Source organism: Fusarium phalaenopsidis (genome assembly GCF_050370095.1).
Source record: "Fusarium phalaenopsidis strain FUZ10S chromosome Unknown contig_32302, whole genome shotgun sequence".
Classification (NCBI taxonomy): Eukaryota; Fungi; Ascomycota; class Sordariomycetes; order Hypocreales; family Nectriaceae; genus Fusarium; species Fusarium phalaenopsidis.
The window spans coordinates 4,893,920-4,920,562 of record NW_028145405.1 but is presented as its reverse complement, the minus strand read 5'-3'; the positions used below and the strand labels follow the sequence as shown (position 1 = coordinate 4,920,562).

Here is a 26,643-nt window from a genome sequence, read left to right as displayed (position 1 = left end):
CATGCTTCTGGCTTGGTTCTTATCGTACATTCTTGCCCATATCAAATCCCAGACAGTTCGCGGCACATCTCATCGAACCATTGCACACTGCATATTGCCCATAATGCAGCGCCGACCAAAAAATCAGCGATCCGCTTTGAAGTGAGTGATACGTGTCTAGACCCAGCAAGTTAGCATATAATCGGCAGTCTCAATAGACTATACCTCATACCGTCGGGTTCGTGTCTCAACAATTTGTAATGGCTGAAAGCCTCTTGAGCAGATGACATGCCGTGCTGCTTGTCAAGTAATCGTCCACGGTGTTGGTACAGAGTTCTGTCGAAAGACAAATATATTGTCCGCATGAACTCCTTACGCTACTTGATCAAAATAGTCGTGAATCATAATGACGGGAGAGTCCCACGATGGACATCAGTCCCTGTCTACCAAACATTTGGGGAAAGCCGGCCTTACGGCGCCCGATGTGGTTCCCCACACTCAATAGAAAAAGCCCCGGCGCCTCTGATGGTAGGTGTGCCAACGAGAGTAACTCGACTCATCTACATCGCTCAAGTTAGTCGAAACAGATCACCATTTTCGAGTGACCAACACAAACCTCTGACACGGCTGATACCAAGCTGATTAGCCACATTGATGTATCCCTCCTCAATGTCGCCCTTGTCCTTGCGCACATTCGCCACAGAGCCCTCGTCACCCTTCCAGGTGCTGCGGCACATCGGACAAGTGACATTGCCGCTGGCTCCCTTGGTGCGTGCCCACATCTGGAAACACTCTTGGTGGATGTTCTGACCACATGCCGCCTTGCACCAGACGATGGATCCAGGGTTATCGGCCTCCAGCTCACAGTAGCAGATGGGGCAGTCACCTTCAATGGGCTTGCGCTTGTCGGACTGGCCGCCCGAAGGTACCGAGATAGGAGGCGCAGCAGCGAAGATGGTCTGGAGCTCAGTGCTGAGAAGCCCGAGCTGGTAGATAAGGTCAAATGGGGCATTCAGCACTTTCTTCATGACCTGTAATGAGACGGTCAGCGAAATTTCCGCGCAATGGCAGACGCCAACTCACGTAGAGGATATGCTTGCATTGGTTGCCCTTCTCGTAGTGGGGACAAGTGCAGCTGGGTCGCTTCCCAATGTGAACATTATAAATGTTGCCAGTAGACCCCGTCATCTCAATATCCTCTTCAGGACAATCATGAGTGCCGCGTCGAGTTCGGTTCAAGACGTAGAAACGCTGAGACAAGGCGCGTTCATAGACATCGTGAAATGACTGCGGTGGCTTGGGTCTGAATCTGCGCACTCGCTTTTCCTCCTGCTCCTTCTTTTTCTTCTTTGGCTGTTCCTGTTGCATCATCAAGAAGTATTCCAGGTCAAAGTCGTCTGAATTGTCCGCCTTGCGCTTCTTCGAGGGGGTGTATTCAGGCTCATCAGTCAGGTTGACTGGATTGTCTGGGGTCTGACCCGCCCACGCGTTCTTGGCCAGGGTGCGTGCGACTGGTTTCTGAGGTGTTACAAAGCTTCCGCCAGCATTGAAATTCTGGCCTCTGGCCGATCGTGTCGTAGATGATCCCATCCTGAAAGAACTCAAAAGCTCCAGGCAATTGATGATTGAAGTGAGGGCTGACAGGGGGGAAAACGGAGCTTCAATTGATTCGTACAGGGTAATACCGCCACATTTGATAACTGGCGTCAATGATAAACGGTAGGCGCAGAGTCACGTGCACCTCGACAATGCCGTTTCTGACCGTTATGACCAGGCACTCGAAGAATTAACATGTTACGAGTTGGGAGGCAGTGCAATCGTCGACATTCAGGGATCAGTCCTCACATCCAAGATAACCTCAAATTAGCTATAAATCGCCAAGATATGGATCCACACGTGGAGTGACCAGGCTGGCACAGATTGGGGAGAATGAGAGCACCAACCCGCGGAGTTGAGAAGTGATGGCAGACTACGCGTTCAAGCGCGTTGGTCAAGACAAGGGTATAGAATCCACCTGTCTATTACCAACCATGATGTAAACTATATGAAGACAAGCCCTCTTAGCACTGATTCATTTAGTCTCGCTTAGTTCTGTGGTTAGACATTCTCTTGGTGTGGTTGAGCCTTGGTGTGGACATGCATTAGCTTGTGCTCCCTAAGGTAAAGATAGTTAAGAGTATATAATAAGGATAGCTAAATAATAAAGAGAATATATCTAAATTATTACTTCTTTTTGGAATATTTTATCCAACATTTTATGTAGATTTTATATAAGTCTATCATAATGCTTCAGAAGAACAAATGCGTTCACTGTTGTGAGTCCTCGCTGGCTCTGGTTCGTCGCGACGCCTCTGTTGTCGACAATTTGAGACTTGTTGCTGAAATCTCGTCTGAGCTCGGCCAGTCGCTGGGCTTTTTGGTCTTGGGCGTTCGCCATTTCGAGAGTCAACGCGGCTGCATCGACTTTGGGTTCGTGGCATGCTTTGATGCTCTGCGTATCTCGCCGGTGTTTCGTTGTCCAGCTGATAGTCACGGCACGCGAAAAGCTTGTCCGTCAGTGCCTTGAGGCGTACTGCTTCGTTCGGGCTTTTCTTCTTTAGCTGGAAGGCTATGCCTTCAATCTCCCGAAGGGCCTGCCTGATCATATCGGGCTCCTCGACAAACCCTGCATCGATTGTTGTTTGGCTCTCAATGCTGTCTGCGAACGGCGCATCTAATAGCTTGAGCGCCTTGGACTTCGGGCTTTCACGAGTGAGCCAGTTGAAGATATCGTCTCGCCGCCGTTCTCTAATAAGAGGAACTGTCTCCTTTGTGACTTCGTTTTCAATGATGGCCGTGTAGGCTGTCTTTCCAGCGCATCTTCGCTTGGGTATCTCGCCTAACCAGTGGGCATGTCTAGTCTCCCACTCGTCTGCCGTTATGGTGACAACCGTGGTCATTGGGTGCTGCTGTTTTGGGTACGGCTCAGCTAAAGGGACAGCTGGTACCGATGCCGTGGTGGTTCCAGCACCAATTCTCTTGGTTTGCGGCCGCGACGTGTGGCTCGTGGTCTGCTGCTCCCGTGGTCGCTCGGCTCCATCGGTGTCTGTCGCCCCGAATGACGAGTTTACTTGTCAGACTAGTGAAGGGGCAAGCCTCAGCGACCTCGATCGCCTGATGAAGGTAGTCCCAGACATGTTGTTCGTGCAACGCCTTAAAGCTATTGGCATTGGGTTTCTGGAACTGTGGACGGAGTTCAGTGATGGCCAAGGTTGCTAGAGGGACATCCGGGGCCAAAGTCAAGGCGTAGCCTGGGTAGTTGTCTTGCATCTGCTTCATTTTGCGCATGTCTCTTTGGATACGCTTCTGCCCGCTCCAATTAGACCAACTGGCGGCCTTGAAGACATTCGTTCCGCCCAGGTAGTTAGTCCGTGGGTTAGTGCTCTTTCATGGGCTCAGTGAAGACGGCAGAAAGGATGAACTTAACCTAATAATAAGTAAACTAGATGATTAAATTATGGAATAATAAGATACTTATTTTATAATTATATGAGGTTATTTCTATAATTTTCTTAGATTCTTTAGGTAAATATAATCTCTTTTGCGCTCGTGACTACAGGTACCCAGGTTGAGTAGGTTGACTTGGTGTGTATGTTACGACCGGGTGCCAGAACTCACCGACTGCCACGCGATGAGCAGCAGCAACAGACCGGGTTACACTACATCAATGATCAGCGGACTCCAAGGCTCCAGGATTCTGGGTCTACAGGTGGAGTTAACGGGTTGACACAGATTGTTCTTGGGACAAAAATATTTAGATCAACTGAATGAAAATGCGCCATGGCATTGACTTGTTCCTATCTTCTTCAACTACTCATCCTTCTCTTTTGCCTGGCCTCATATCGCTCATGATAGCCGAAAGGTAAACCTATCCAAACGCCCCAGAGCGTGGGATACATCCCATCCCCGCTCACCGTAGGGTACAGATTCATATATATGCCACCCCGCCTTGATGCGCCCCTTGTAAATAGATGACAAAAAAAAGGTAACAAAGGAAATGGAAGTCCATGTTGTAGTAAGTACAGGCCTCGCCATCTAGTGGCGGGCCGGATTGGTAGAATGGTTCAACGCCGAGTCTATGCTATGGCTTGACAAAGATGTATTAGACATGAAGGGAATTAGGTTGTGGCCGTAACGAGTCGTCGAAGTGAGAGTATCATGGAGGTCGTGTGGTTTTAGAGCCGTGGTACTATCATCGAGGTCGTCGGATAGATGTCGTGGCTAGTCACGAGGTGGGTATCACAGCTCCGTCGAGGGGCGGTGTAGCTGACTTGACTGCGTCGTGATCCTGATCTAGATCGAAGTGGTCGGTGTGTGGGTAGGGTATTATAACAGCCTTGGACACAAAGCCGAGCAGGGTCGCACAACAAAAGAAGCGCGCATCCTGCTCAAGGCAAAGGTCTTCGGTGGCTGGGATCTCGGGGTTGCTGATAGCGGTGGGTGTGAGATTGTTGTTGAGCAGCCACCCACTCCGCGGACCCTGACTGAATTCCAGGTTGCTCTGCAGGCAACTTGGTATCATTTCCTGACGCACCGCCTGGAGATCCAGGTACCAAATCAGTCACAGCTTGGGCAATTGAAGCCACAACATAGCCCCGCAGTTGGCGGTCCTCTCGGCTATCCTCCTTCTCCAGACGGAATCGTTCGTCCTTGCTCATGTTGGCTCGTCGGATGTTCTTGATCTCCTGCATAATGTAGAGCAGGACCTCCTCGGGGCATCGATTGCGCTCGGTGGCGTGCTCGTTCTTGCGCACATATCGTCGGGTAACATCAGTAGCACCGTCAATGGAGAAAGCAATGCAGTAGGACATCTTCTTGCCCCATCCCTCTGAATAGAGACGAGGGTTGTCCCAGGCTTCTTCACATGCGTCCACATGAACCCATCGCTTCTGGTGATCCGAATAGACTTCGGTCCAGACATGGTCCTCGGCGTTCCAGACCCAGCGTACACGGCCACCAACAGCTCGGCAGAGCATGCTGAAGCAGTTGGCCCATTCACCAACGCGGCCTCGTCGGGTCTGAAGTAACCGCCAAACATCGCCATATCGGGGGAAGCGCTCATAAGCTCCACAGTTGTGTGCGGAGCATCGGTACAATTCCACTCGAAGAGCACCGCAGGCGCTCTCTTCGGGTGTTGGGGCAGTCATGCCCTGGGCTATGGTAGGGGATAAGCAGACAGGGCACGGTGGGTTATTGACCCATGTGAAGAATGATCGCTTAAACCATCTGTAGGTTGTGTTAGTTAACATTGCCCAGTGTCGGATTACGGAACCACGACATACCTCAATAGTGCCCTGATAACACAGTCTTGGTAACCCCATTCGGGTTGCCGTCCGTCTCCCATACTCTCTGCTTGAGCTTGGAGAACTTGTGTCTCCTCCTCAGCCTCACCATAAATACGATCCAATGGAATGGTCTGGAGAGCTTCGTCCAACAAACCGGGGTTTTCGTACTTTGTTGGTGTTAATGATAGGCTGATGAGGAGGTTTCTGAATTTCTGGGAGTCACGGTCGCCGGCATCGGGAGGAGTTGGGATCTTGGGGAGATGTCGGAGGGCGGAGTAAGAGGGAGGAGTAGGACCGTTGGATGTTGAGGGTCGGCTGCTGCCAGCAGGAGTAGGACTTCGCAAATTGGCGCTCGAGGCTCGTTCGCCGAGGCTTGGAGATCCGTGTCGGGACGAGGAACGGAGGTCATTCATGCGCTTGTCGCGAAGGAGACCCTCGAACTTGACCCGAAGGTCCCGCGCCCATTCCTCGCCGTAGCCATCGCCGCCAGGCGTGCCTTGGCGGTCCATGATGGACAATAGTGTTGTTAAATTGGTTGGAAGATAATTCGATGTGGTTGTCGGAGAATAATAGACAATAAGTGTCGATGGTGGATTGCCCAGATGCGTGGCTGGGTGGAGGTCAGGTGGCTCTGTCGCTGATATTTACGGACCCAGGCGTCTGGATCAGCAGCGAAAAGGTCGTCGTGGTCGTGGTCGTGTTCGTGGTTGTCGTCGTCAGCAGTATATGCGTGTTCGTAGACCCGATCGCCACGGGACACGCGGAGGCCTAGACAGTTGGCTATCCTTCAGAGTCAACTGCTAGCGTCGTCGATTGTCGCCTAGGCAGGTGTCGCTCGCTGAACGGGTGATGACTAAGGATCCTCCTGGTCGATGTTCCTGTCGTGATGATGGTCGTCGACTTGTTCGTGGTTTGCGTGAGCTTGTGTCGCTTCGTCGTCGCCGTGTATAGTAAAAAGGAGAGGAGTTGGCGAGCTCGCGGATTTCGAATGCGGATGACCAGACAGGAGAGACGGGCACAGAGGCAGAGAGGGCAGAAGAGGCAGGAGGAGGCGGCGATGAGAATCGAGGGTGGACCAGGGGAATAAAGGGACGGGGTGTCTCGGGAGGGTGTGCGTCTGGTTCGCTGTTGCCCACTCCGGGTCAGGCCTACGATGGCAGTTTACGCGTCAGCAGTGAGCGCCACGGCCAATCAGACCCGTAATTGGTGGTCGAGGTGGGGGCCGCTGGGTGCAGGTGCAAGTACCGGTACAGCCGCTTCGTACTCTTTTTCTGGGCTTGCACCAGACTCAGCTGTCGCGTTGTGAGGAATTGCTCTGCTCAGTGGAGGTCAAGGGGCACAGATGGATGGCATTTGCAGGCTCCAATCGTTATTTAATGTCACGGGACTACGAATGCTGATGCCGCGTCCGTCGCATTCGTTACGTCGCTGAGAAGACGTAGACCTCTGTGAAGGAAATAATCCTTCTGGGGAATAGTCCTTCCAGCGACATGGGTCAAGTTCAAGTCCGCGCAAGACCATTCATCATCAAGAGGCGAACTGGAGAGGGGCCAATCTCAGCAGCCCGCTTCTGGGGATGGTAGCCCAGGCACTGGAGGCATCAGAGGTACGTAGACTGTGCGTACGCAACCTGGGCTTGATGATTTGAGGAGAGCGAGACCGAGTGGCGTCGTGCTTCAGTCCTCGTCATCAGCGAATATTACAGAGTCTCATCAGGCGTCAGCTCCTGTCTTTGATGGCGAAATGAGCAGCAGATGTGCAATTGGAAAAAGATGGGAATCTCTGTACAAAACGGAAAAGAACGACAATCGCTATCTGTGGCAATGAGAGGTCGAACCCACAGCCCATCCCCATCCCCCCGAGCTTGACTCAACTCAGCAGTTGATGAGCGCGAGGAGAAACAGACTGCGCGTCCACTGCAATGGATCTCAAACTGCTGTCACTTGAGCGGAAAACTGGAGTACGCTGATTTCGATGTCTCCCGCTGGTCCTGTCTGGCTGGACCGCTAGAGACTGCCAGAAAACCCGCTGGAGTCGGCCGCTATGCTTCTGCAAGTCACTCGACCCTGGTACAGCGACAGGTACTGGTACCTGGCCGGGTACGTGCCCCTCGTCGTGGTGGGCGATGACGAGGCAGTGGAAGAAGTCAGCGACAGACGGAGCGGACCAAAAGCCCATCGTGGCACAGCTGAGGCCAAGCCACTCTGCCCTGCAATCCTTTTCGCAGAAACGACCGACGGACTCTCCGCACCGCGCACTGCCGCCTCAACAAGCCCCCTGAGCCAATTCCGTGGATACATCACAGCTGGATATGAAAGCTGAGATTGAAGACATGTGCGCATCTGGTTGCGTCTTGCGCGCCCGCGCTTATTGTTTCACTGACGCAGGTCCCTTCTTCCAGATTTCGGGAAGATACGTTCCCTTCTCCAGATGCTCCAGCCACGACGATGGTGTTCCTGTGGCGGTGCGTTATTTCCAGTTCCACTTGACCCTGGCCCACTTTAGTTTGACTCGAGGCCTCAGCGTCCCGTCGATAACGTGGAGAGCGACGCGGCCTCTTGATCCTCGCAATTCTACTCTACGTATTCCGATGGCGACGTTTTGGATCCTGTTTAACTCTCCGTTTCTCCCGTAAACGCGCATTCAGAGATTCGACGTCGTCCAGCTGACACGGAGCTCCAACTGAGGCCTTCACCTGCCATCCTGCTTGACCAGGCTGTCACTTCACCTCCAGGGCTGTCTGGTTGTGGCTATTTACAGCGCGCCAATGAACCCACGTCACATCTGCTGGGTAGCAAACAACTCCACAGCGATCTGCAACCTCCATCTTGTCTCAATCTAATTGCTGTCTACCTGAGGAAGTCCCCGCGGCACCGCGACCGGTCACCCAGGGCCGTCGATTTGACATCCGCGCACCTTCAAGCGACGTCCTTTCAAGACCATCTTCTCACCACAAGAGGCTGGGCAGATACGGCAAAGAAGCTTAACCAGCTTGGCGCGTGCATCGCGTGGCCCTGTCTTTGCCCCTGGGAAGCGCGGCCACGTCCAATCCCGAGATACGATTACGCAGACCTCAGCTTTTTTTCTCTGGCTCGGTATCGCTTTTCTGCCCCCCTCACCCTGTTGCTTACCCGACCTGGCAACGTTATGGTAATGCCTTGCGACTAACACTCACCCTGCATCCCTAGGCCATCTTGGCAGCGGGAACGTTCAAAAGTGCAGGCGTCCTTTCTCCATAACGGAGCTCCAGGGGTCGAATCGGACCCGAATTCATCACTCCGTTTTCCCAACGACCACCGCCGATCTACTGTCCGTTTCCGTTTCCGCTCTTCGATGAGGTCCCCACCAAGGCTCAGGCAACGCGTCCAATCACTCCTTGACCTCAGAGACTAGTCCTGCATCGCCCTCCAATCAGCCCCAGCTGTGGCTCGTCCCTCTCTCTGCGTCGACGACCGGGGGTGTCTCGTGAGACACTGCCAGAGGCCGCGTCATCTGCTTGCTTCATGACAATTGGCTTGCGTACACGCGAATATCAAAGGTGAGAAAGGACTTTGCGCGCACTCGATCTCTTCCAATTGCCACCCCATGGTTCAGTTCAAAACATCTTGCAAGGGAATGATTTTCAAGTCGATCGAGTCCTTAATAATCTGTCTTTGCACCGTGTTTTATTGATACGAACCTTGCCAAGAACTCCAAAGTCCAAACGTCGGTTGAAGAAGCCGACAACTACCTTAGATCAGACTGCCAGTGCAGCCCCTTGTTGCTGGCACGTACAGCCTTACGTATGCTTCGGGCCGCTATTTCAGATGAATATTCACTTTACAGCGTGGTCCTTGTGGCCTAATTAGGTTTCCGTAACCCAACTGGCTTTGGTCATGCCCGCCTCAAAGTCCAAGTTTTTGATGGAGACTCGTGCATTCAAGCCAAGAGAATGGATATCTGCCTTCAAGAAAGACTGACGGGCAATTCTGCCACCTCTAGGCTTATTCCGAGGCGGATCTTTCCTGTCTGTGGATGACTGACGTCGAGTGGCTATCGATCCTCAAGATCCCCTCTTGTCACTTACAGCGCCACAACAATGCCTCTTACCCCATCCCCTCGTGATGAAAACTGCGTACACGCTCTCGAAAGAAAAACTACGTTGTTCAAGCTGCCGTGGTTCCAAATTGACCTCTCTTAGATCGAGTAGGACGTCGTTGGTCTCATTACAACATTGTGGCACACCAACCCCCAATCCCCGTCACCTCATCAGACCGCCCACTTACACACATATGGGAAGTTGCCCGTCGATGATGTTGGTCTACATGAAGCCATCTCTGCAGTAAGACCAATCTGGGCAGGGCCTAGAAGGCTCCTTTGATGGCCTGGGGACGCGCGTTCTCGGCGGCCCCTGCACCTGTCAATATATCTCGGCGGGTTCTGCGAGCTACACACGGCTGCTTGCGGCAATTGAGAGAGGGCCCGGGTATTTTAGTTTGGTCGGTATTGCTCTGGTGACGCATGGTTAGGCGCGGTTCGGGATGTGGTGTCCTGTCACGACGTGAAGGTTTAGGCCTTCCTTCATCTTGGGCTTCGTACATGATCCTACCATGTGAATGGCAAGACGGGCCGGGAATGGATCCTAGAGAAAGACCTCATTACGGATAGACCAATGGGAGCTAACTGTGACGGGACACTTGCCCGAGAAACAAGGCTGGCGTGGAGGTGAGGGCATTCAAGTGGTCACGGTACCCCCATCAAGGGCATACGTATGCTTGCGTTCAGAAGCATCATCCATCCTGTACCAAGAAACCTGATTCAAATAAGCCGTACGTACATTGGCTTGTGTAGCCGTACAGAAAACCATCCAAGAAATCTACAAATCGGAAACTCTCCTTGACCCCTGATATCCATTCATCCTATGTATCCGCTCCATCTCTCGGACCCCCCTTACGTGACTCGAAAAATCTGGACATGCCCCCTTTCACACAAAATGTACACACACCACATGCTACCATCCAAAAAAGAGAGTATTGAATTACCTCCGCCACTGCTCAACGCTAAAGTAGCTCTCGGGCATTTCCACGTCCCACGTCGGCCTCTCCACCAGGGCGACCTCGAGGGGCTGGTCCGCCCGGCTTAGGGGCACAACACCAAAGATGGGCCGGTACTTGTATGTCATCCACCAGCTCTTGCGCTCACCGCCAGTCTCTGCGACCTCGAGGTCGTTGTTGCTCTCCTCGTGACGGTTCCGCAGTTGTGCGAGCTCGCCGTCGCCCTGGTCCATCTCATCGTCGCTGTCGACATCCTCGGCTCGCGGGGCGTCGTCCATATCGATGTCCTCCCACTGCCCGGCCGTGTGCTTGCGGACCTGCGAGGGCACGAGAGCTCCCTGCTCCATCTTGCCTCCGGCACCGCTAGTAGGACCGGTTCTCTTCCGCTTGAGGCCTTGCTTGCCTGGGGTGGCCGTGGGATCGCTGACCTCACTCTCCACTGTAGGCTTGGGGAGATCCTGCGCCAGGTCAAGCATCAGCAGGAAAGACACACCGTAGATCCAAGCGCGAGAGCCCTGCCAGAGAACACCCTTGGCCAGGTCGAGAAGATCCTGCACAGGTGCGGGGAGGTCCTTTCGGGCATGGCGACGGGACCAAGGAGTGAGAGAACCCTGGAGAGGGTGGAAGGTGAGCAGGCTCCACGACGAAGTGATAGCAAGGAGGGTGTAGTCATCGACATGGTCGGGTGCGGCAACTGCGCCGTTGGCGGAGCCCTTCGCTCGAGGCACGTCCTCAGAGAAAGAGAGGACTGTAGCAGCCGAGGGCAGCTTGGGCAGTAGCTTAGCACTAGGGTTACGAATCCACTGCCTGACGCTCGACGATGCATCTTCCTCATCCTCTGAGGAGTCACCGTCGTCCGAGGAGGACGCGTCACCCTCAGACTTGGCGTTGGTCTCCCCATCGGCAGGTAAGATCCAAGTATCCAGATATCCGGCTAGATCGGACGTCGCGAGCACCTTGCAGTCTGCTGAGAAGGCGATATGTGTGATGGTCCTGTCGTAAGGCCCCAATCCGCCATTCTGGATGTAACGTGGAATCTGGCGTCGTAAGCGTGCAAGTCGTTGTACTTGCGGTTCAAAGGTGAAAGCGTTTTTGGGCTCATTGGGGTCAATCTTGGCCATCACAATCCGAGACCCCTCTTGGATTGCGCAGAGCCACTGAGAGTCGGGAGAGAGCTGGACTTTTGTGGCGCCAATGGTTGTGAGCTTCTGGGGAAGCTCGAGAGAGGACATCTTGACATCCGAGGGCTTGACGGGGTCTTGATGGCTTAGCGTGAAGGCCTTGACATCGTTGGCGGTAGAAACAAGGAGGAGTGTGCCCTCGGCGTTGATGGAGGCTGAAGTGATATTCGAATCGCCCTTGACAACAATAGTCTTGAGGAGCTTGCGGTTCTGGTTGATGTCGACATTGTCACCCTTGGCGTTGAACATGTCTGTAGCTGATTGTCGAAGAATCCAAACGTGAACCTCTCGCTCCCACCAGCTGACCACGAAGCGAGCCTTGGGCGCACTGAGAAGAGGCGCTTGCTGGGGTAAGCTTGACATGATACGGTGGTTCTCACGTCCCATTTCCTTCAGGGGAACCACGACGGGATTGGCATCGGGGCCTAGAATTCAGTTAGCGACGTTTTAATGATATAGAAAGGGGGAACTGACCTCCAGAAACAACAACGCTGATCCTGCCACTCTCGAATGATGCCATAGACTTGACATCGTGGTCATGATATCTCCTGCCCCAGACCTTGCTCCATCGCTGACCGGCGCCAGCATTCTGCTTGTAGAGAATTGTGCGCCGATCCATGCCTCCACTGAGAATCGAGGTGCCATCAGCGCTCGTTGCAAGACTAAGGACATCTTGCTTGTGGCTCTGGATTCGCTGAGTTTGCGTATATGTCTTGCCGTCCCAAATGCAGACCTGACCAGTCGAATCTCCTGAAACAATGTTGCCTCCAGGCAGACACTTGACGGACCAGACGATGATGTCCTTGGATCCACCGACGAGGTCAGAGCCCAGCGTCATTCTGCGCAACATGTGGCCCTTTGTGATGTCGTACGCCCGGATCGTGCTATCGGAGCATCCGATGATGGCGACCTTGCGAGACTGGAAGGTGATGCTGACCATCTGGGCCTTCTTGGTCGGGGATCGCAAGAGGACTCGCTGGAATCGGAGGTCATCATCCTCGATCGAGTACATGACGAGCTCGCCATCAATTGTGCCGGCGACGAGCTTGGTGGAATCCTGAGAATCGACTCCAAGGGTTGTCTTGTCGGAACCAGCAGGCTGGGCGGCCATGCACCAGATGTCGCCGTGCTGACCGCTGGCATGCCTCTTGGGCTTTCCCTTCTCGAGATCCCACTCGGTCACTGTAGAGGTGTAGCCTATGCTGAAGAGGCGCGACTTTCCAGCAACGACGCGTCCATCGCCAAGATCCTGGTCGGGTTCGTTGACCCAAACAAGTCCATCGACGCTTCGATCCTTGCCTCCAGGGATGATGAGCTCCTGGTTCCAGGAGCCATTCGAAGGGTTCCAGATCTCGATGTCACCATTCGCTCGTCCGATCGCAAGTCTAGCGTTAGAAGCTTGCAGGGCCGACCGCGTCTTTGGGTGCGAAAAGGCGATGGCGTTGATCGCGGACGGCTTGTAGGGGACGAATCGACACCGATGGACGTCCATGGTGACGGCGGTTATCGGCTTTGATTGCGCTTCTCGGTCGCGTTCCGTCGCGTGATTGCGTTCTTCCTTTGTTCCGGTACCAAATATCAATTCCGAGTGGTTGCGCAGATCGAGAGTTTGTCGTAACCTGCCGCCGCGTACCCAGGCGTTGAGGTCCAAGAAGAAAGATGCTGGCCTCGCAAACTTTCCAAATTTTTTTCTTTCTGGAAGAAATAAGGTGTGGTCATAGCGCCCAAAATGCCCCTCCATCCCCACCTCCTGTGGCAGGAGCAACCAACCCTCTCTGCCCCTCTCCTGCTGCGTCTAGAGCGGCGGGCTCTGGAGCGGCTCCTCTCTTCGCCGATTGAGCGTTTCAGCCCATTCTGAATGCGTCACATTTTGTCCTTTTCGGCCGACTTTGCTTGGATTGTGACTCAAACAACCTGCGCTCCGCCAAAGGAGATCTAACCTTGCCAACGTCATCGCCCGGAGCCTTGCGACACCTTCTCGTCCAACGTCCCTTCTCCATCCCTCAGCGCGACGTCTACCAATAATCTCCGTTTTCCTCCATCTCCACAACCCCTCGTGAGCTCAAGCGCGCCGTGTCTCCGAGCTACCCACGACTAGCCTGCCTGCCTTGTCAGCTCCGCAACTCCGGCCTCCTCTCCCCAAGTCTCCGAGAGTCCAGCACTGCGTGCTTCCTTTCGTCTACGCCGTCCCCGAAATCTCTTAATCACGTCGCAAAAGGCCGCAATCATGGACTTCAACAGCTCTTCGCCCTTCCCCGAGGGCGTCATCTCCTTCCTCGACACCGATCTGTACAAGTTGACGATGCAATGCGCCGTTTTCAAGTTCTTCAAGGACGTCCCGGTCACGTACGCCTACACCAACCGAACTCCCGACAAGAAGCTGTCGCGAGCTGCTTTCAAGTGGCTCGAGGAGCAGATCCGAAGTGAGCTCACTACGAATCTCCTAGCGGGGTATCCTCAGGACTAACCTTGATGACCAGAGCTCGGAAACATCTCACTTTCCACTGACGAGTACCTTTTCCTCAAGAAGCACTGCGACTATCTCACTGCCGATTATCTCAACTTCCTCAAGGAGTTCCGCCTAAGTCCCCGAGAGCAGGTCATCGCTACCTTTACGCCCGTTGGTGAGGATAATGGAGATGACTCGGTTGTTGGCGACGTCGACATCCAGATCAAGGGAGCTTGGGTTGACACGATTCTCTACGAAATTCCCATGCTGGCGTTGACATCCGAAGCATACTTCCGTTTCATGGATACGGACTGGAGCTACGAAGGACAGGAGGAAAAGGCATTTGAAAAGGGCATGACGCTGTTGGAAGCTGGATGTGTCACTTCCGAGTTCGGCACACGAAGACGCCGCGACTACCACACACAGGCCCTTGTGTTTCGAGGTCTGGTGAAGGCTTCAAAGGAGGCTGAAAAGAAGGGCTTTCCTGGCAAGCTCTCTGGAACCAGTAATGTCCACCTGGCCATGCGCTTCAACATCCCACCTGTCGGTACCGTCGCCCACGAGTGGTTCATGGGCGTGGCGTCGATCATTGGTGACTACAAGAAGGCCACCGAGGAGGCACTCCGACACTGGGTGGGCTGCTTTGGCACTAAGCTTGGTATTGCCCTGACCGATACATTCGGCACTCAAGAGTTCTTACGCTCTTTCAGCCTGCCTGTGCGACCTGTTGAGGGTGGATTCCCAGCCGAGACCTTCCAGAAGGCCGATGGAAGCATGAAGACGTACGCCGAGACGTTTGCCGGAATTCGACAGGACTCCGGTGATCCCGCCGAATACACCAAGGTGATGCGAGATTTCTACGACAAGCAGGGCATCACGGACAAGAAGCTTCTTGTCTTTTCGGATTCCCTCAACATTGAGAAGTGCCTCGAGTACAAGACCATCTCGGACAAGCTGGGTTTCCAGCCAACATTTGGTGTTGGAACGTTCCTGACCAACGACTTTACGCACCTCAAGGCCGGCACCAAGTCGGTTCCTCTGAACATTGTCATCAAGCTCAGCTCTGCAGGAGGCCGCCCAGCCATCAAGATCAGGTAAGTTCCTGCCCTGAGAAAATTGTTAAGACGAATCTAACACGTAAAAGCGATAACATTGGCAAGAATACCGGCGACAAGGAGACCGTAGAGAAGGTCAAGAGGGAGCTCGGTTATGTTGAGCGTGAGTGGAAGGAGGGAGACGAGACAGCACGATGGGGAAAAGAGTAAGATACCAAGACCGCAATCGCCTACGCCATGCGCATTTCATCACAAGGTAGACATGGAAAGCAGAGAAAGCGAAGAGAGGGAAGCAATAGCTTGGATACGGTGATAACAACGGAAGCTGAGGACATGATCATTTGAGTAACGATTCCCCGAATAGACGACAAGCACCTACTAGACATTGCATTGAAATCAACATGCATGCAATACATGCTGAACGAGGACACTCGAGACTTCTGGCTGAGTAGAGTGCCTTTTGCTTGATGCTGTGCCACTTCCAAGTCAGGGGTAAGGGTTTCCCAAATGACCCGACACGGGGCAATGCCTGCCCTGCCTGCTCCTTAGATAGCAACTCACAGTACCTGAGGGGTTCCTGCCCATCAAGGAGAGTTCGCTTCCTGCTACCTTCCCTATTATCGAGGAGCTGGCCAACAATCACAAACTTGGAAGTTTGACGTTAGATGAGAGAGTGGCTAGGTACGTGAAGGGGAATGTAACGAGCTTTTCAGCTGGTATAGAGGTAAGTTGTTCATTATAAGAGAGTTGCTTTCAGCGCGCAACTAAAGATATTGATGGTGAAGCATTCAACCTGATTGATTCGACTTGGGTATGGAGGATTGGTAGGTACGCTGTTGAGATTGGCGTGATTCTTGTTGAGATACTGGCAAGCACGCCCGGCTTCGTCTATTCATCGGGGCTCTCCTTCCTTCTTACTTGTAGCATCTATATAAGCTCTGTCTTCGACGCCCATGACCAGCTCATCATTCTTCCAACTCTATCCATCATCCAGCATCTATCATTCACCATCAACCATCAACCACCCATCCATTCCCAGTGCTTCTTCACTTGCTCTATCTCTCAACACCAACTTCAATCGTTATAGTTCTTCCCTCTCGATCACGCGTCACCATGCTCATCATCAACACCATCCTCCTCGCCTTGCATGTCACCATCGGAGCGTCGGCACCGGTCCTCGGCGGCGACAGAATGCAGGTTGAGCATCACGGCGACAAGTCAACCTATTGGTACCTCACTGAGCACAACCCCACGACAACAAAACACCTCGGCCTCCGGGTCATCGTCCAGGCGGTAAAGGAGCCCGAGAGGGTCGACAAGGCCATGAAGGGCAAGGCCGCGAGAGACGCTGTGGCTACCAAGACTACGGCTACGACAAAGGATACAGCTCGACCCCATGTTCGCCGCAACAACAACGCACAAGAGGGATCTGGCAAGATTGGTCTCCTCGAGTCTATTGCACTGGCTATCGGCATCGACCCCAAGTCCATCTCAGAGTATCTGAACAACCTACGGAACGATTTTCCCGTCCAAGTACATGGCGCGCTGCCAACTTGTCTCAACCAGGCCACTCGGCAAAGCCTTACAGCTATCGAAGCTTCACTATCCAGTATCCCCAAGTGCATGAGTGCCACCGGCGACGAGATTGAGATTAGCACAGATGGCCTCGAGGTCGACGCAGATGGGCTGCCTATATGTCTTGATGAGGCGGGCCAGGATGCTCTGGACTCTATCCAAAATGCACTCACCAACTTGGGCGACTGTGCGACTGCGACCCCCTTGTCCAGGACTTAGGGTTTGAGTTGGTGAACGGTAGAAGATGTCGAATGGGTGTGTAAGATGGTTGTTGGACAGTCGAGAGTTGTGTTCTACCTGTATGAATTGAGAGTATTGATACACCAGACCTTGGCTCATTGGACTGATGATGTGACGTGACTATGAGATCTTGCGCCGGTGTGTCCACTGGAACTGGTTCTGACTGCATCTCTGTCTCTTTCTTGTGTCTGCCCATGGATGTATGTATGTATATGCCTAACATGGTGGTGAGTTCATCGTTGGCTCCCAGCCTGAGCACGCGGTCACAACATTCGGGGCACAGTGTAGATATTGAATCATTATCCTTGGTATTGGACTAGCTAACATAGACGCACCTCACTCCAGGTGAGTAAAAATGTACAGACAAAAGTGCGAATTCAGCATGCCGTAACAATCATGTCAAGGCTCGCTTCACCACATCTAGGACGAGGCGGCAATCTCAGCACCGGCAGTCCGTCCATAGACAACACACTCCAGCAGGGAGGATCCTCCTAGACGGTTGTCACCGTGAATACCACCAGTAATCTCTCCAGCGGCAAAGAGACCGGGAATGGGCACGAGCTTGTCGTCGCGCTTCCGCAGGACGTGGGCCTTTTCATCGATGGCGACACCTCCCATGGTGAAGTGGACGATAGGGGTGACTCGGCCAATGTAGATGTCTTGGTCACGGTTCTCCTCGCCGGGCTTGAGAGTCCATCGACCGTGCGTCTTGCGGCCAAACTCATCCTGTGCTCCCTCGGCGACGGCCTTGGCGTACTTGTCGACTGCTGCGATGGCGGCGGGCTCGAGGTCGCGGACCTTGACCTTCTTGAGAAGACCCTTCCACTCGTAGAAGCTGATGTGGTTGGCAGAGGCCTCGGACGCACCAGGGTCAAGGAGAATGGTCACGTCCCACTGCTTGATGGTGCCGTCGCCATCGGTGGCAGGGGGAAGCTCCATGACGGCCTTGCTGACGTGCTCGCGTGTCTCCATCTCGTTGACGAAGCGGGAGCCGGCGGACGAGAGGAGGATACCGCCCTCGCCACGGAGCATCTCGGCTGCGAGGAACTTGAGCATGATGTTGGGGCTCGCGGGGTCGACGAAGCCTGTGGGGTGGATCTGCACGCTGTCCATGTCGAGGAGCTCGGCACCCACGGCGGTGAGGATGTCATGAGATCCGGGTCGCTCCTCGTTGGTTGAGGGGATGCCCTTGAGGTCAGGACGGTAACGAGCAAGGAGACCAGTGGCATCGCCTGCGAAGCCGCCGCTAGCAAACATGACGGAACCCTCGAGGCTGTGCTTTTCACCCTCGAATTCGTACTCGACGCCCTTGACGGCGTCATCCTCGCTGAGAAGCGCCTTGACTTCGGCGAGGTTGGTGATGGAGAACTTTTCATTCTCCTTGAGCTTGTTGAGAAGAGCAATCACGATGGCAGCTCCGGGTGGTGTCTTTCCGGCGCCACGGTGGGTGCGGGCAAGGCTGTGGCCGCCGAGAGGAGCGACGACACTCAGGTCAACGCCGATCTCATCAACGAGCCAGTTGACGGCAGCTGCGGATTCGCCGGTGAGCTTGGTGATGAGAGTTTCACGGTCGACGGGTGGCTGAGCGAGGCCGAAACGAGAGCCCGCCGAGCGAACGGTGTCGCTATAGAAGAGAGTGTCACTCTCGACGCCAGCGGCTTTTTGGTACTTTGTGCCGGCGCCATTGATACCAGAGGAAGCCTTGATGCTGTTGCCGCCGGGCTTGGGAGCGCGGTCGAGCAGGTGGACTGAGGGCGCGCCGCGCTGAAGAGCCTCGTATGAGGCTGACAGGCCTGCGAGGCCGGAGCCCACGACGATGACGGGGCGACGAGCGGCGGATGTGGACATGGTCTTTGAGAACACGGATGTAAAGGTTGAGAGATGGTTTCCGTAGAGCATAGCAGTGAATGCTACCGCGATGCCGATGCAGGAGAGGAACAGGATCTGGGGCCTGCTCATTGTCCAGCGGAGGATGCGAGGCATTGAAGGGGATGCGGGGAGGTATCGGCGGTATCGGCTGTGGGTTGCTTGCTTTTATGGCTGACTATGCTCAAACTGGACACGTTGAGGGCATGACGACGACGATGTAGCTTAGCTCAGCAAGAAAAGTGTCGGTGACTTGCGAATGACCTTCTTTGGAAGGGAACTGGGGTATCTGATCAGCGGATGGATGAGAAAGCACGGCATGAGATGATGGTGGACTGTTGGCTTGGTGGTTCGGAAGTCATCAGGTGATTTTCCCCCATCGTACGATGTTTGATCAGGTTCTGGATTGAGCTTCTCCGGGGAGGAGTGTGTAAAATAGGGGTCCAAGTGTCGCCATTTATAAGAGGATCTTTTTGTAAACTCCGAAGGATCTCGGTAGACGGAGAGATCGTCTTTTGCGAGATCCAAGATTTTGGGAAAGGATAGTAGGATTTGCCATGTGGTGCCTTTCCGCCGTACGTGGGGCCGTGACGAGACCCGCTTTTATCGGAGATGCGGCTCCGCTCTGCCGTGCCGATCGCCGAGATTTCAAGACGGATCGGGGGGAGGACATGAATGTTGTCAGGCACCAAACTTGACTTCACCTGCGAAACCTGCATGATATAATTAGCATAGAATACAGTAAAAATTCTCCTTTATTTGCTACACTTTTTGAAAATACGGTAGATAAAATAGTAGATGCCATTTCCACTGTTTGTCCGGTCAAGTGGCTACGCGTCGATAGAGTGACCCCCACACAGCTGATATGATAAGCCGTATCCGTACCCGTGATCAGTTTCCGGATGCTGTCTACAGTGGGGAGCCTCTGCATGGCGTCGGCACGGGTCATGCGAGATGAACCGGCGGGGATTGAGACTGAAACGGCCGTCGGATCCGGGCCGGGACAGGCCCGAGGAACCGTCAGTGGGGGTTCCGTTCCCTGCCTTCGGGCTCGTTCTCAAGCTCTTACTCAAAATAGCCGCATATCTGGAACAGCTCATTCAGGGGAAATTCATATGCATCATCACATCATTCGTCTCAAGCAGTTTCTATGTCCACTTTGATGCTTTTGTACAAAACTATGTACAGTTCCCAGTCAATTAAAAAGACCGCTATGCCATATATGCAAAATATCTCTTCCTCCGTTTCGGTAGCGGCTATATGATATGAGCCGGTGGACGCTGGCTGGGGCAGCGGAACATGCTCTTAAATACTCCTCCAGCGGAGCCTGGTTCAGTCCGGCTGACAATCTCTTCCTAATTTTATAATAAATTCCAAGTCATGACGCATAAGACACGAGAATCTCTCTCCATTGTTGATTTAAGCCAGCTCTCGCTCAGTCTTCTGCTTGCGGAGCTCGCGGGCCTGGTCGGACCAGGGGAAGTGGATGACAGGGACCTGGAAGAAGGAGTTGCTGAATACAAAGTTAGCAAATGGTTTTCATACGAGAGTCAAGCTTCGAGACATACCTGCTGTCCTGGAGACCAGCCAAGGCGTTGTACCACGCAAGGAACGCGGCAAGGAATCCAAAGAGACCTGCAGCCTTCTGGAGAGCGATCTGAGCAGCGTGGTTGCCCAGGTCGTGGGCGTAGTTCTCGCAAGCGAGCAAGAGGAAGCAGATATCGAGGAAGAAGAAGAGAAGGAAGAAGGCGAGGGTGGACTTGAGGGTGCAGATGAGGAGGAGGGTAGTGAAGATGAACCATCCAGTCAAGAAGAAACCCATGACGGATCCAGTGTCGCCCTCATAGGGTCCATCAGCACCGAGGACATTCCAGGTAGGAGTCTGAAGCAGACCATAGGCGATCCAGAAGCCACCATATGACGATAGAGCAGTAGCACCGAATGTGTTACCAACAGCCATCTCCCTGTTGAGTACTTGTTAGTCAAAGTTTCAGAGTTGTATTGAGTGTGAGAAGTAGACATACCACATGCCAGCCAGCAGCTGAACAAGACCACCGTAGCCAAATGCCAAGGGGATGGCAATGGCAGGAGCGGTCTCACCACGGACATGCATGTTGATGCAAGAGAGAACAAAGGTGGTGAGGGCGAAAGCGCATAGTCCTAGGGGAGCCGGGTTGGCAAACTTGCGGTGCTCCATTGGCTTCCAAAGGCCGGGCTGGAGGGCACCTCCGAATGCTGCTTGCATGGAAGTGTAGTCGACATGGTGATGATGGTGGTGAACCTCCTGGCCGGCGATGCTCTGACGGTCAAGGGTGACGCTCTTGTCCGAGTCGTGGTGGGAGTCGTGAATACGATCGGCCATTGTGGATATGATGTGAGGTTCGAGGAGGGTATTCGAAGGATAATGTCTAGAGGAGCAAGATTTCGGCGTCCCAGGGGCAATGGGAGTGTCGTGATAGAGAGGTTCTGGAGGAGGGATTGGTGTAAGTGAAGAGGGATAGTTTAGGTCCAGTGGCGTAAACTATCAGAGGCCCTCTCGAGGTTAGGAGGAAGGAAGAGATGAAAGACGTTGACTGACGTGGAGGAACAGTCTGGGGAAACGGTGGGGAGAGAGATTGGGTTTTTAAAGTGAGTGACGCTGGGGCAAGATATGATGAGATTTATCTAAACGGGGTCTGGGGAGGGGAGAACAGGGACAAGAAGGGGACGGGACATGAGCAAGCGGAGCAGGGGACTCAAAGACCGTCTCCTCGTGCCCTCGTGGTAGAACGAGACCAGACTGGGCAGTGGAGGCGACTGCGAAGGGATACCTGGTGGAGGCTAATGGCCAGTGGAGAAGACGAAGTGGAGGGAGGGCGGAGTAAGCGGAGGAGGGTGTGGAGAGAAGAGAACCTGACAGGGGGTCTAGTCCATGTCCGGGGTCTTTTTGGGTCTGGATGGATGGATGGGTGTATCAAAGACAGGGGGTTTATGGATATGTTGAGAAGGAGACTTTCAGAGAGTGACTGTGCGAAGCACATAGACTGCCATTGTGATGAGAAAAACGTGATGGCAAGGTCCAGGCTTTGAATGTTAGGGACTATCGTATGCTTCAAAGGCCACCATGAGGTGAAGCGGTATGAACGGACGAGGGGATAGTGACACGGGCAGCCATGTCTCTGAGCAACCTGGTTGCATCAACGAGGGATAATAGAAGGCATGAGGGGAAATGCAGAGAAGATGCATCATTCTCAAAACGTACGCCCTCGGACGACCGACCGAGCGGTGCAGAAACGGGAGGAGACGGACATCAAGTTGACAAGCCAAGACAAGTTCTTTCGGCAACGACAATGAGGAGGCCCCAACATTGAGCCCGCGGGGAAGAGATCAGAACTATGGGGAAATGAAAGAATTCGGTGGTAAGACATCTGCACATCCGCCAACAGCATAGTCTGGTCAGCAACCGAGGAGTGAGGACCCGGGTTAACCAACCATGCCTGGTGCCCGGCCTTCAACTTCCAAGCGCTTCAGACAGGCGGAATACGCCCCAAGCGCATGCGGGGGAGTGCTAAGGAGCTTCTGTACGTGCGTCAACCTGGTTCGATCGTCGCCGACTCCATGGTCGCCGGCGTCTTAGATCCGCGGGATGGCGTCGGCGCCACGGGACGTCCCTTTCAGTCACTCGCTCCTTTCTTGCCAACCTGTACAGAAGGACAACTAAGAGGAGCAGTAATGTATCTGACTAAAGAGCGTAGGTAAGCGCATCAGCTTTGAAATCGGGAAATAAAGTCGGTAAAGGTTGTTTGGGGGTGGATCAGTACGAGGCGTGGAGTTAGACCGCGGAGACATGAATGACCCCGAACTCGTCCAGGGAGGAATAGCAGGACCTAATGGAGAAACAACTTGTTAATCCGCGGTGATGGATAGGCTAGAATGAAAAGTTGGGGTAAAACGCATTCCCCATCATCATGAAGCCTGGATATCCCGGCACAGAGATAGAACTCGTCTCATTGGGAGAGCGTCAAAGCACGGCGAGGCGGAAATGGAACGATCCAGGGAGCGACAGACTCGAAAGAGCGCATACAACAAGCATTAGAGTGAATAAGAAGAGACCTGCAGGACACATCATCCGCGGAATTGACGGGGTATGCGTCGTGACGGAGACTGGCGATGGATGTTGTGAGGAGTAATGGAGTAGACCAACCGAGATGGGCAATTTTTTCTCCTTGGTACGTACCGTGTGCCTGGTTTCAGCCCTCAACCTCACTGCAGTGATGAGACGGAAGGTACGGACGGCGCAGGACGTAATAAATCCGGATATCCTCCTCTCCAGATTGGGGGGGATCGCGTAATCCGCCTCACTTGAGAGCCGAGGGAGGGCTACATGTACATGATTAGTATACGGCGCCTCCTGAGTGGAGGCATGTCCCCGCGCCCGCGGATCGCCTTACGAGATGAATAAACTAGCAATCCAAATTGACGTCTGTCAAGGGAAAATCATAGGGGAGAGGCCGTGAGGGAGAGCACGTGGACTGGACAAACCAGACTCAATGCGTCCAGGGTCGTCAAGGTGGGTGGAGAGGTTGGGAGGAACCTGGGTTAGGTACATGTAGATCCACACCCACACCCAGGCATACACAACAACATTTGACAGGATTTTCCTCCGACGGCTACGGCCGAGATGCAAGACGAGGAAGGGAAAAATGCCAGAAGGGGAGCGGGCGCGGGCGTGATTGGATCAAGGGGTCTGGGCGTGTTGGAGAAGCTCTAAGCAGGGGTGTGGTAAAAAATACGACGCCTTGAGGGACAGTATTATGTTAGTGCTGGTGATGTCAACCTTCAAACCTCACTGAGACATCAAAAAATAAACAATCTGGAGATTTTGGGCCCTGGATCACAGAAACCTGGGGAGACTCTGGGGTCTGGAGAAGGACCTGCTGCTTGTTTCCCCGTAAATCTGTTCAGCAAATGACGATGACGGCGAACATGATGATGAATACAAGATCCGAGGCAAATCTCCCCATGGACGTTGACCGAGGGTTGGCCCAAACTGGCACAACAGTGGGGAAACAAGAGAGGCAAGAAAGCAGCAGGAATCTCGTCACAAATCAATCTCCTTGGGCGGCAACAAAGGGGGCCCAGTTTATCTTGCGCCGACATATCCGTGAGAGGGCATCGACGAGGGCCGTGTGGTGGCCTGTTGCTGCTACGATGTCTGGCATGAATTTTTTGAGACAAGAGGTTTAAGCGAACTCGACGTTTTAGCAGTCCAAGTTGTTCGCGTCTATGCCGACATGTTTACAGGCAAGTTTTACTTCAACGCGCAAGAAAAGCTTGCAAATGACGACAGCCCAGGATTTCTCCAAATACCAAGAAACACGCTTGGAGGGTTCTCCTCACCGACGAGTTGGAGAAGTCCCTGGTCACCAGCCGCGGGGTCCAGACACCCAAAACCAAGTCGACCAGTGTAAGCGGGAGGGAACCGTCAAAGTATGCGCCATGCCATGCTGTGCCATGTCTCTCTCTCGTCCGATACAAGCATCGACCACCTCCTACTCCAACTCTTCAACTCCAACCGTGAAATTGCGCTGGCATACGTTGACCTTTTTCGAGGCGCAACATCCGGCAGCCAAATTGCATGGGTGGCGTTCAACACCATCACTCATTAGACCAGGCCTGTTCGTCCGAAGACCTCTTGTCGCATCATGGCACGGCCAGCCAAGCCCAAGTAATGCCGGTATTGGCGTCTGCTCCCGATCGTAGTCTCTGCTGCTGCCAAGAGTGAAAATGAGAGGAGGCGTTCAAAGAGCCTCATTCATCTGCTCTCTCAAACACCCCCAATCGTCGGCGGACAGCCCGGCTAATGAGTAAAACCAAATCAGAGCATCTCGAGACTTATCCTCGGTTATCCGTCGGCATTCGAGAGATGGATCTAGCAAGACATAACCGACGACGGAGCCGTCGTAGGGCCGCATCGAAGAGCAGACCTGGGTCGTCACTCGACACTAGACAAGGGGGGGCGGTGGAATTGTCCGGCATCCATGGCTTGGCAGGAAGAGGCTCTTTTGCATCATCCTTGTTCTTGAACAGGGCATGCCACCTACCAACCGCCTCAGCGGTGGCGATTGGGTCAACCGAGAGAAGAGGGACAGCGGGCAGCGGGACCTTGACCACCATGATTGGCTTCTTCCCCCCTCGTCAAGACCGAAGGGCCGAGTTGAGAGGGGGCGTGTTCGGTCCAAGTCCGTCAGGTTCTCCAAAAACAAACGTCTTGTTACCCTCGTTGGGTTTGAGTTCCCGGGAATGGGTTCGGGGATTGATGAGAAAATGTTAAAACGGGACGAACTAGCGACTCAGTTAGCGTCAATCTCTGCAGCCGCCCTTACTAAGGAAGGGGACGGGCACTTGCTTGTGGCGCGCATACAAACCTGCAACAGCCCACTCTTGAGGTGCCTGGCCTCTGAAGTGGGCTGCAGCAGCGCGCGCATCAGCTGCCTTCAGGCTGTTTTCCAGAAACATTGCCTGCAAGGGTTTTCCTAGATGGCAGGAACACCCGCGCCCAGCAAATTTAGTACACCCTGGGCAGGAGCGATTCACTCACACTGCAGCCGGGTGCAGGAACACGGTGACGCCACGCCCCATTGCCGCATTGCGCCTGCCGTAGAGTAGAGACCCCCAACAGTCCCTTCGCTTCGCTTAAGGAGGGAAGGAGGCACAGTCAGTGCCTGGGTTGGCCTGTCTACTCCTCACCAAGCCTCCCCTCATGGGATCCCAGCCAGCTCATCCCCTCAGCCTGTGTCCCCTCACCAAAGCGCTCCTCGCTGCTGTCTTTTCTTTCAAACCACCAAATTGGTTCCATCTTTCATGTTTTCGACCTTGAAGCAAGTGAAAACAACTGAGCCTCTTCATTCCATCGGCCATGCCGTCAGCGCTAGAACGTCCCCTTTTTAGCTAATAATGGGACCGCGATCGTGGCCGGCGTCGGCGCAGAAAGAGACCACAATAAAAAAAAAACTTGGCCCCCCCATCACCATCATCAAAAATGTCGCTACGTACGTATGTCCTTGCTCGCCAGCGTGGGAGCGTGGAACTCCGAGACTGACGGTCCCACACGCAATCCATGATCGTATGAGCGAGGCTCCGCCTGTCGTTATCTCTCTGTCTCACCAGATTCCGCCTGCGGAACCGTCACCTATCGCTTTCTCCGAGAGACCTCCGTTACCATGACCGCTTGGGGTTCGCTGCTGCTACTGCTACCAATATTAGCCCGCATGGCGCTGGGTGGATGCAAAATGACGGTTGCAGGACTCCCCAAACCCCCAACACGGTGAGGCAAACACAAGAGAGTGGACGTCGATCTCAGCAGCAAGAGAACGCTCATCAATCAAACAAGCAATCATCCTCTCACGCTATCAACAGCGATCCCCCTGACCATGATGAAATTGGATCTCGGATCACGGCTTTCTCCAATTGCTCAAAACCCTGCTCCAAAACAAGCACAGGCCGAAAAGCACAAGCCACCTTGTCTCGCAACTTACGCCAGCCAAGAGAAAAGAGCCGCGAGGCCAAGAGGCTAGAGGCCAACCTCAGGGATCCGATCGCCCAATACCACGCGCATGCCGTCCTCTAGCGCTTCCAGCTTTGACAAGCCACCGCCGCCGGGTCTTGACGATGCGACATCGCTATCGACACGTCCTAGAGTGTGAACACCTTACGGACTTTAATGCCCGGAACCACTTTGAACCTTGAGCGTTACATGCGTCAAGGTGATCAAGTGAATTCGTCGGGAGTTGAGCCTGTTTGTTGATGCTTCAGGTTGGCAAAGATTGAGAGAGAAACATTGCCAAAGATGGTGGTCGTAGCATCAAAGATGCACAGTAAACGATCTGGCGGGATCATGCTGGCAGCTCCAATGCTTGCCGTGGCTGTGGCCAGGTCACAACTTCTTCGTCAATGCTCGTT

The 26,643-nt window shown here is 53.8% G+C and overlaps 7 protein-coding genes across 7 annotated transcripts; 2 read left to right on the top strand and 5 right to left on the bottom strand.

Annotated features, from left to right (window-relative positions):
* Positions 1 to 477: 477 nt before the first annotated feature.
* Positions 478 to 1,569, bottom strand: LRP88_08870 (RING finger protein; the record flags this gene model as incomplete). Its single annotated transcript, XM_083245368.1, has 3 exons — positions 478 to 539; positions 596 to 1,010; positions 1,063 to 1,569. The coding sequence occupies 3 exons, from the start codon at positions 1,567 to 1,569 to the stop codon at positions 478 to 480; spliced, it is 984 nt and encodes a 327-aa protein (XP_083099862.1).
* Positions 1,570 to 4,406: 2,837 nt separating this feature from the next.
* Positions 4,407 to 5,812, bottom strand: LRP88_08869 (peptide-N4-(N-acetyl-beta-glucosaminyl)asparagine amidase; the record flags this gene model as incomplete). The annotated part of the gene is made up of 2 exons (XM_083245367.1): positions 4,407 to 5,244; positions 5,301 to 5,812. The coding sequence occupies 2 exons, from the start codon at positions 5,810 to 5,812 to the stop codon at positions 4,407 to 4,409; spliced, it is 1,350 nt and encodes a 449-aa protein (XP_083099861.1).
* Positions 5,813 to 10,320: 4,508 nt separating this feature from the next.
* Positions 10,321 to 13,009, bottom strand: LRP88_08868 (small subunit rRNA maturation protein UTP4; the record flags this gene model as incomplete). Its single annotated transcript, XM_083245366.1, has 2 exons — positions 10,321 to 11,942; positions 11,992 to 13,009. The coding sequence occupies 2 exons, from the start codon at positions 13,007 to 13,009 to the stop codon at positions 10,321 to 10,323; spliced, it is 2,640 nt and encodes an 879-aa protein (XP_083099860.1).
* Positions 13,010 to 13,744: 735 nt separating this feature from the next.
* On the top strand, positions 13,745 to 15,231 carry LRP88_08867 (nicotinate phosphoribosyltransferase; the record flags this gene model as incomplete). The annotated part of the gene is made up of 3 exons (XM_083245365.1): positions 13,745 to 13,940; positions 13,998 to 15,060; positions 15,111 to 15,231. The coding sequence occupies 3 exons, from the start codon at positions 13,745 to 13,747 to the stop codon at positions 15,229 to 15,231; spliced, it is 1,380 nt and encodes a 459-aa protein (XP_083099859.1).
* A 903-nt stretch (positions 15,232 to 16,134) lies between these two features.
* On the top strand, positions 16,135 to 16,815 carry LRP88_08866 (uncharacterized protein; the record flags this gene model as incomplete). The annotated part of the gene is made up of 1 exon (XM_083245364.1): positions 16,135 to 16,815. The coding sequence occupies one exon, from the start codon at positions 16,135 to 16,137 to the stop codon at positions 16,813 to 16,815; it is 681 nt and encodes a 226-aa protein (XP_083099858.1).
* A 441-nt stretch (positions 16,816 to 17,256) lies between these two features.
* On the bottom strand, positions 17,257 to 18,795 carry LRP88_08865 (FAD binding domain-containing protein; the record flags this gene model as incomplete). Its single annotated transcript, XM_083245363.1, has 1 exon — positions 17,257 to 18,795. One exon carries the CDS (start codon positions 18,793 to 18,795, stop codon positions 17,257 to 17,259), a length of 1,539 nt encoding a protein of 512 aa, XP_083099857.1.
* A 1,326-nt stretch (positions 18,796 to 20,121) lies between these two features.
* On the bottom strand, positions 20,122 to 21,064 carry LRP88_08864 (GPR1/FUN34/yaaH family-domain-containing protein; the record flags this gene model as incomplete). The annotated part of the gene is made up of 3 exons (XM_083245362.1): positions 20,122 to 20,215; positions 20,271 to 20,666; positions 20,727 to 21,064. 3 exons carry the CDS (start codon positions 21,062 to 21,064, stop codon positions 20,122 to 20,124), a joined length of 828 nt encoding a protein of 275 aa, XP_083099856.1.
* Positions 21,065 to 26,643: the final 5,579 nt, after the last annotated feature.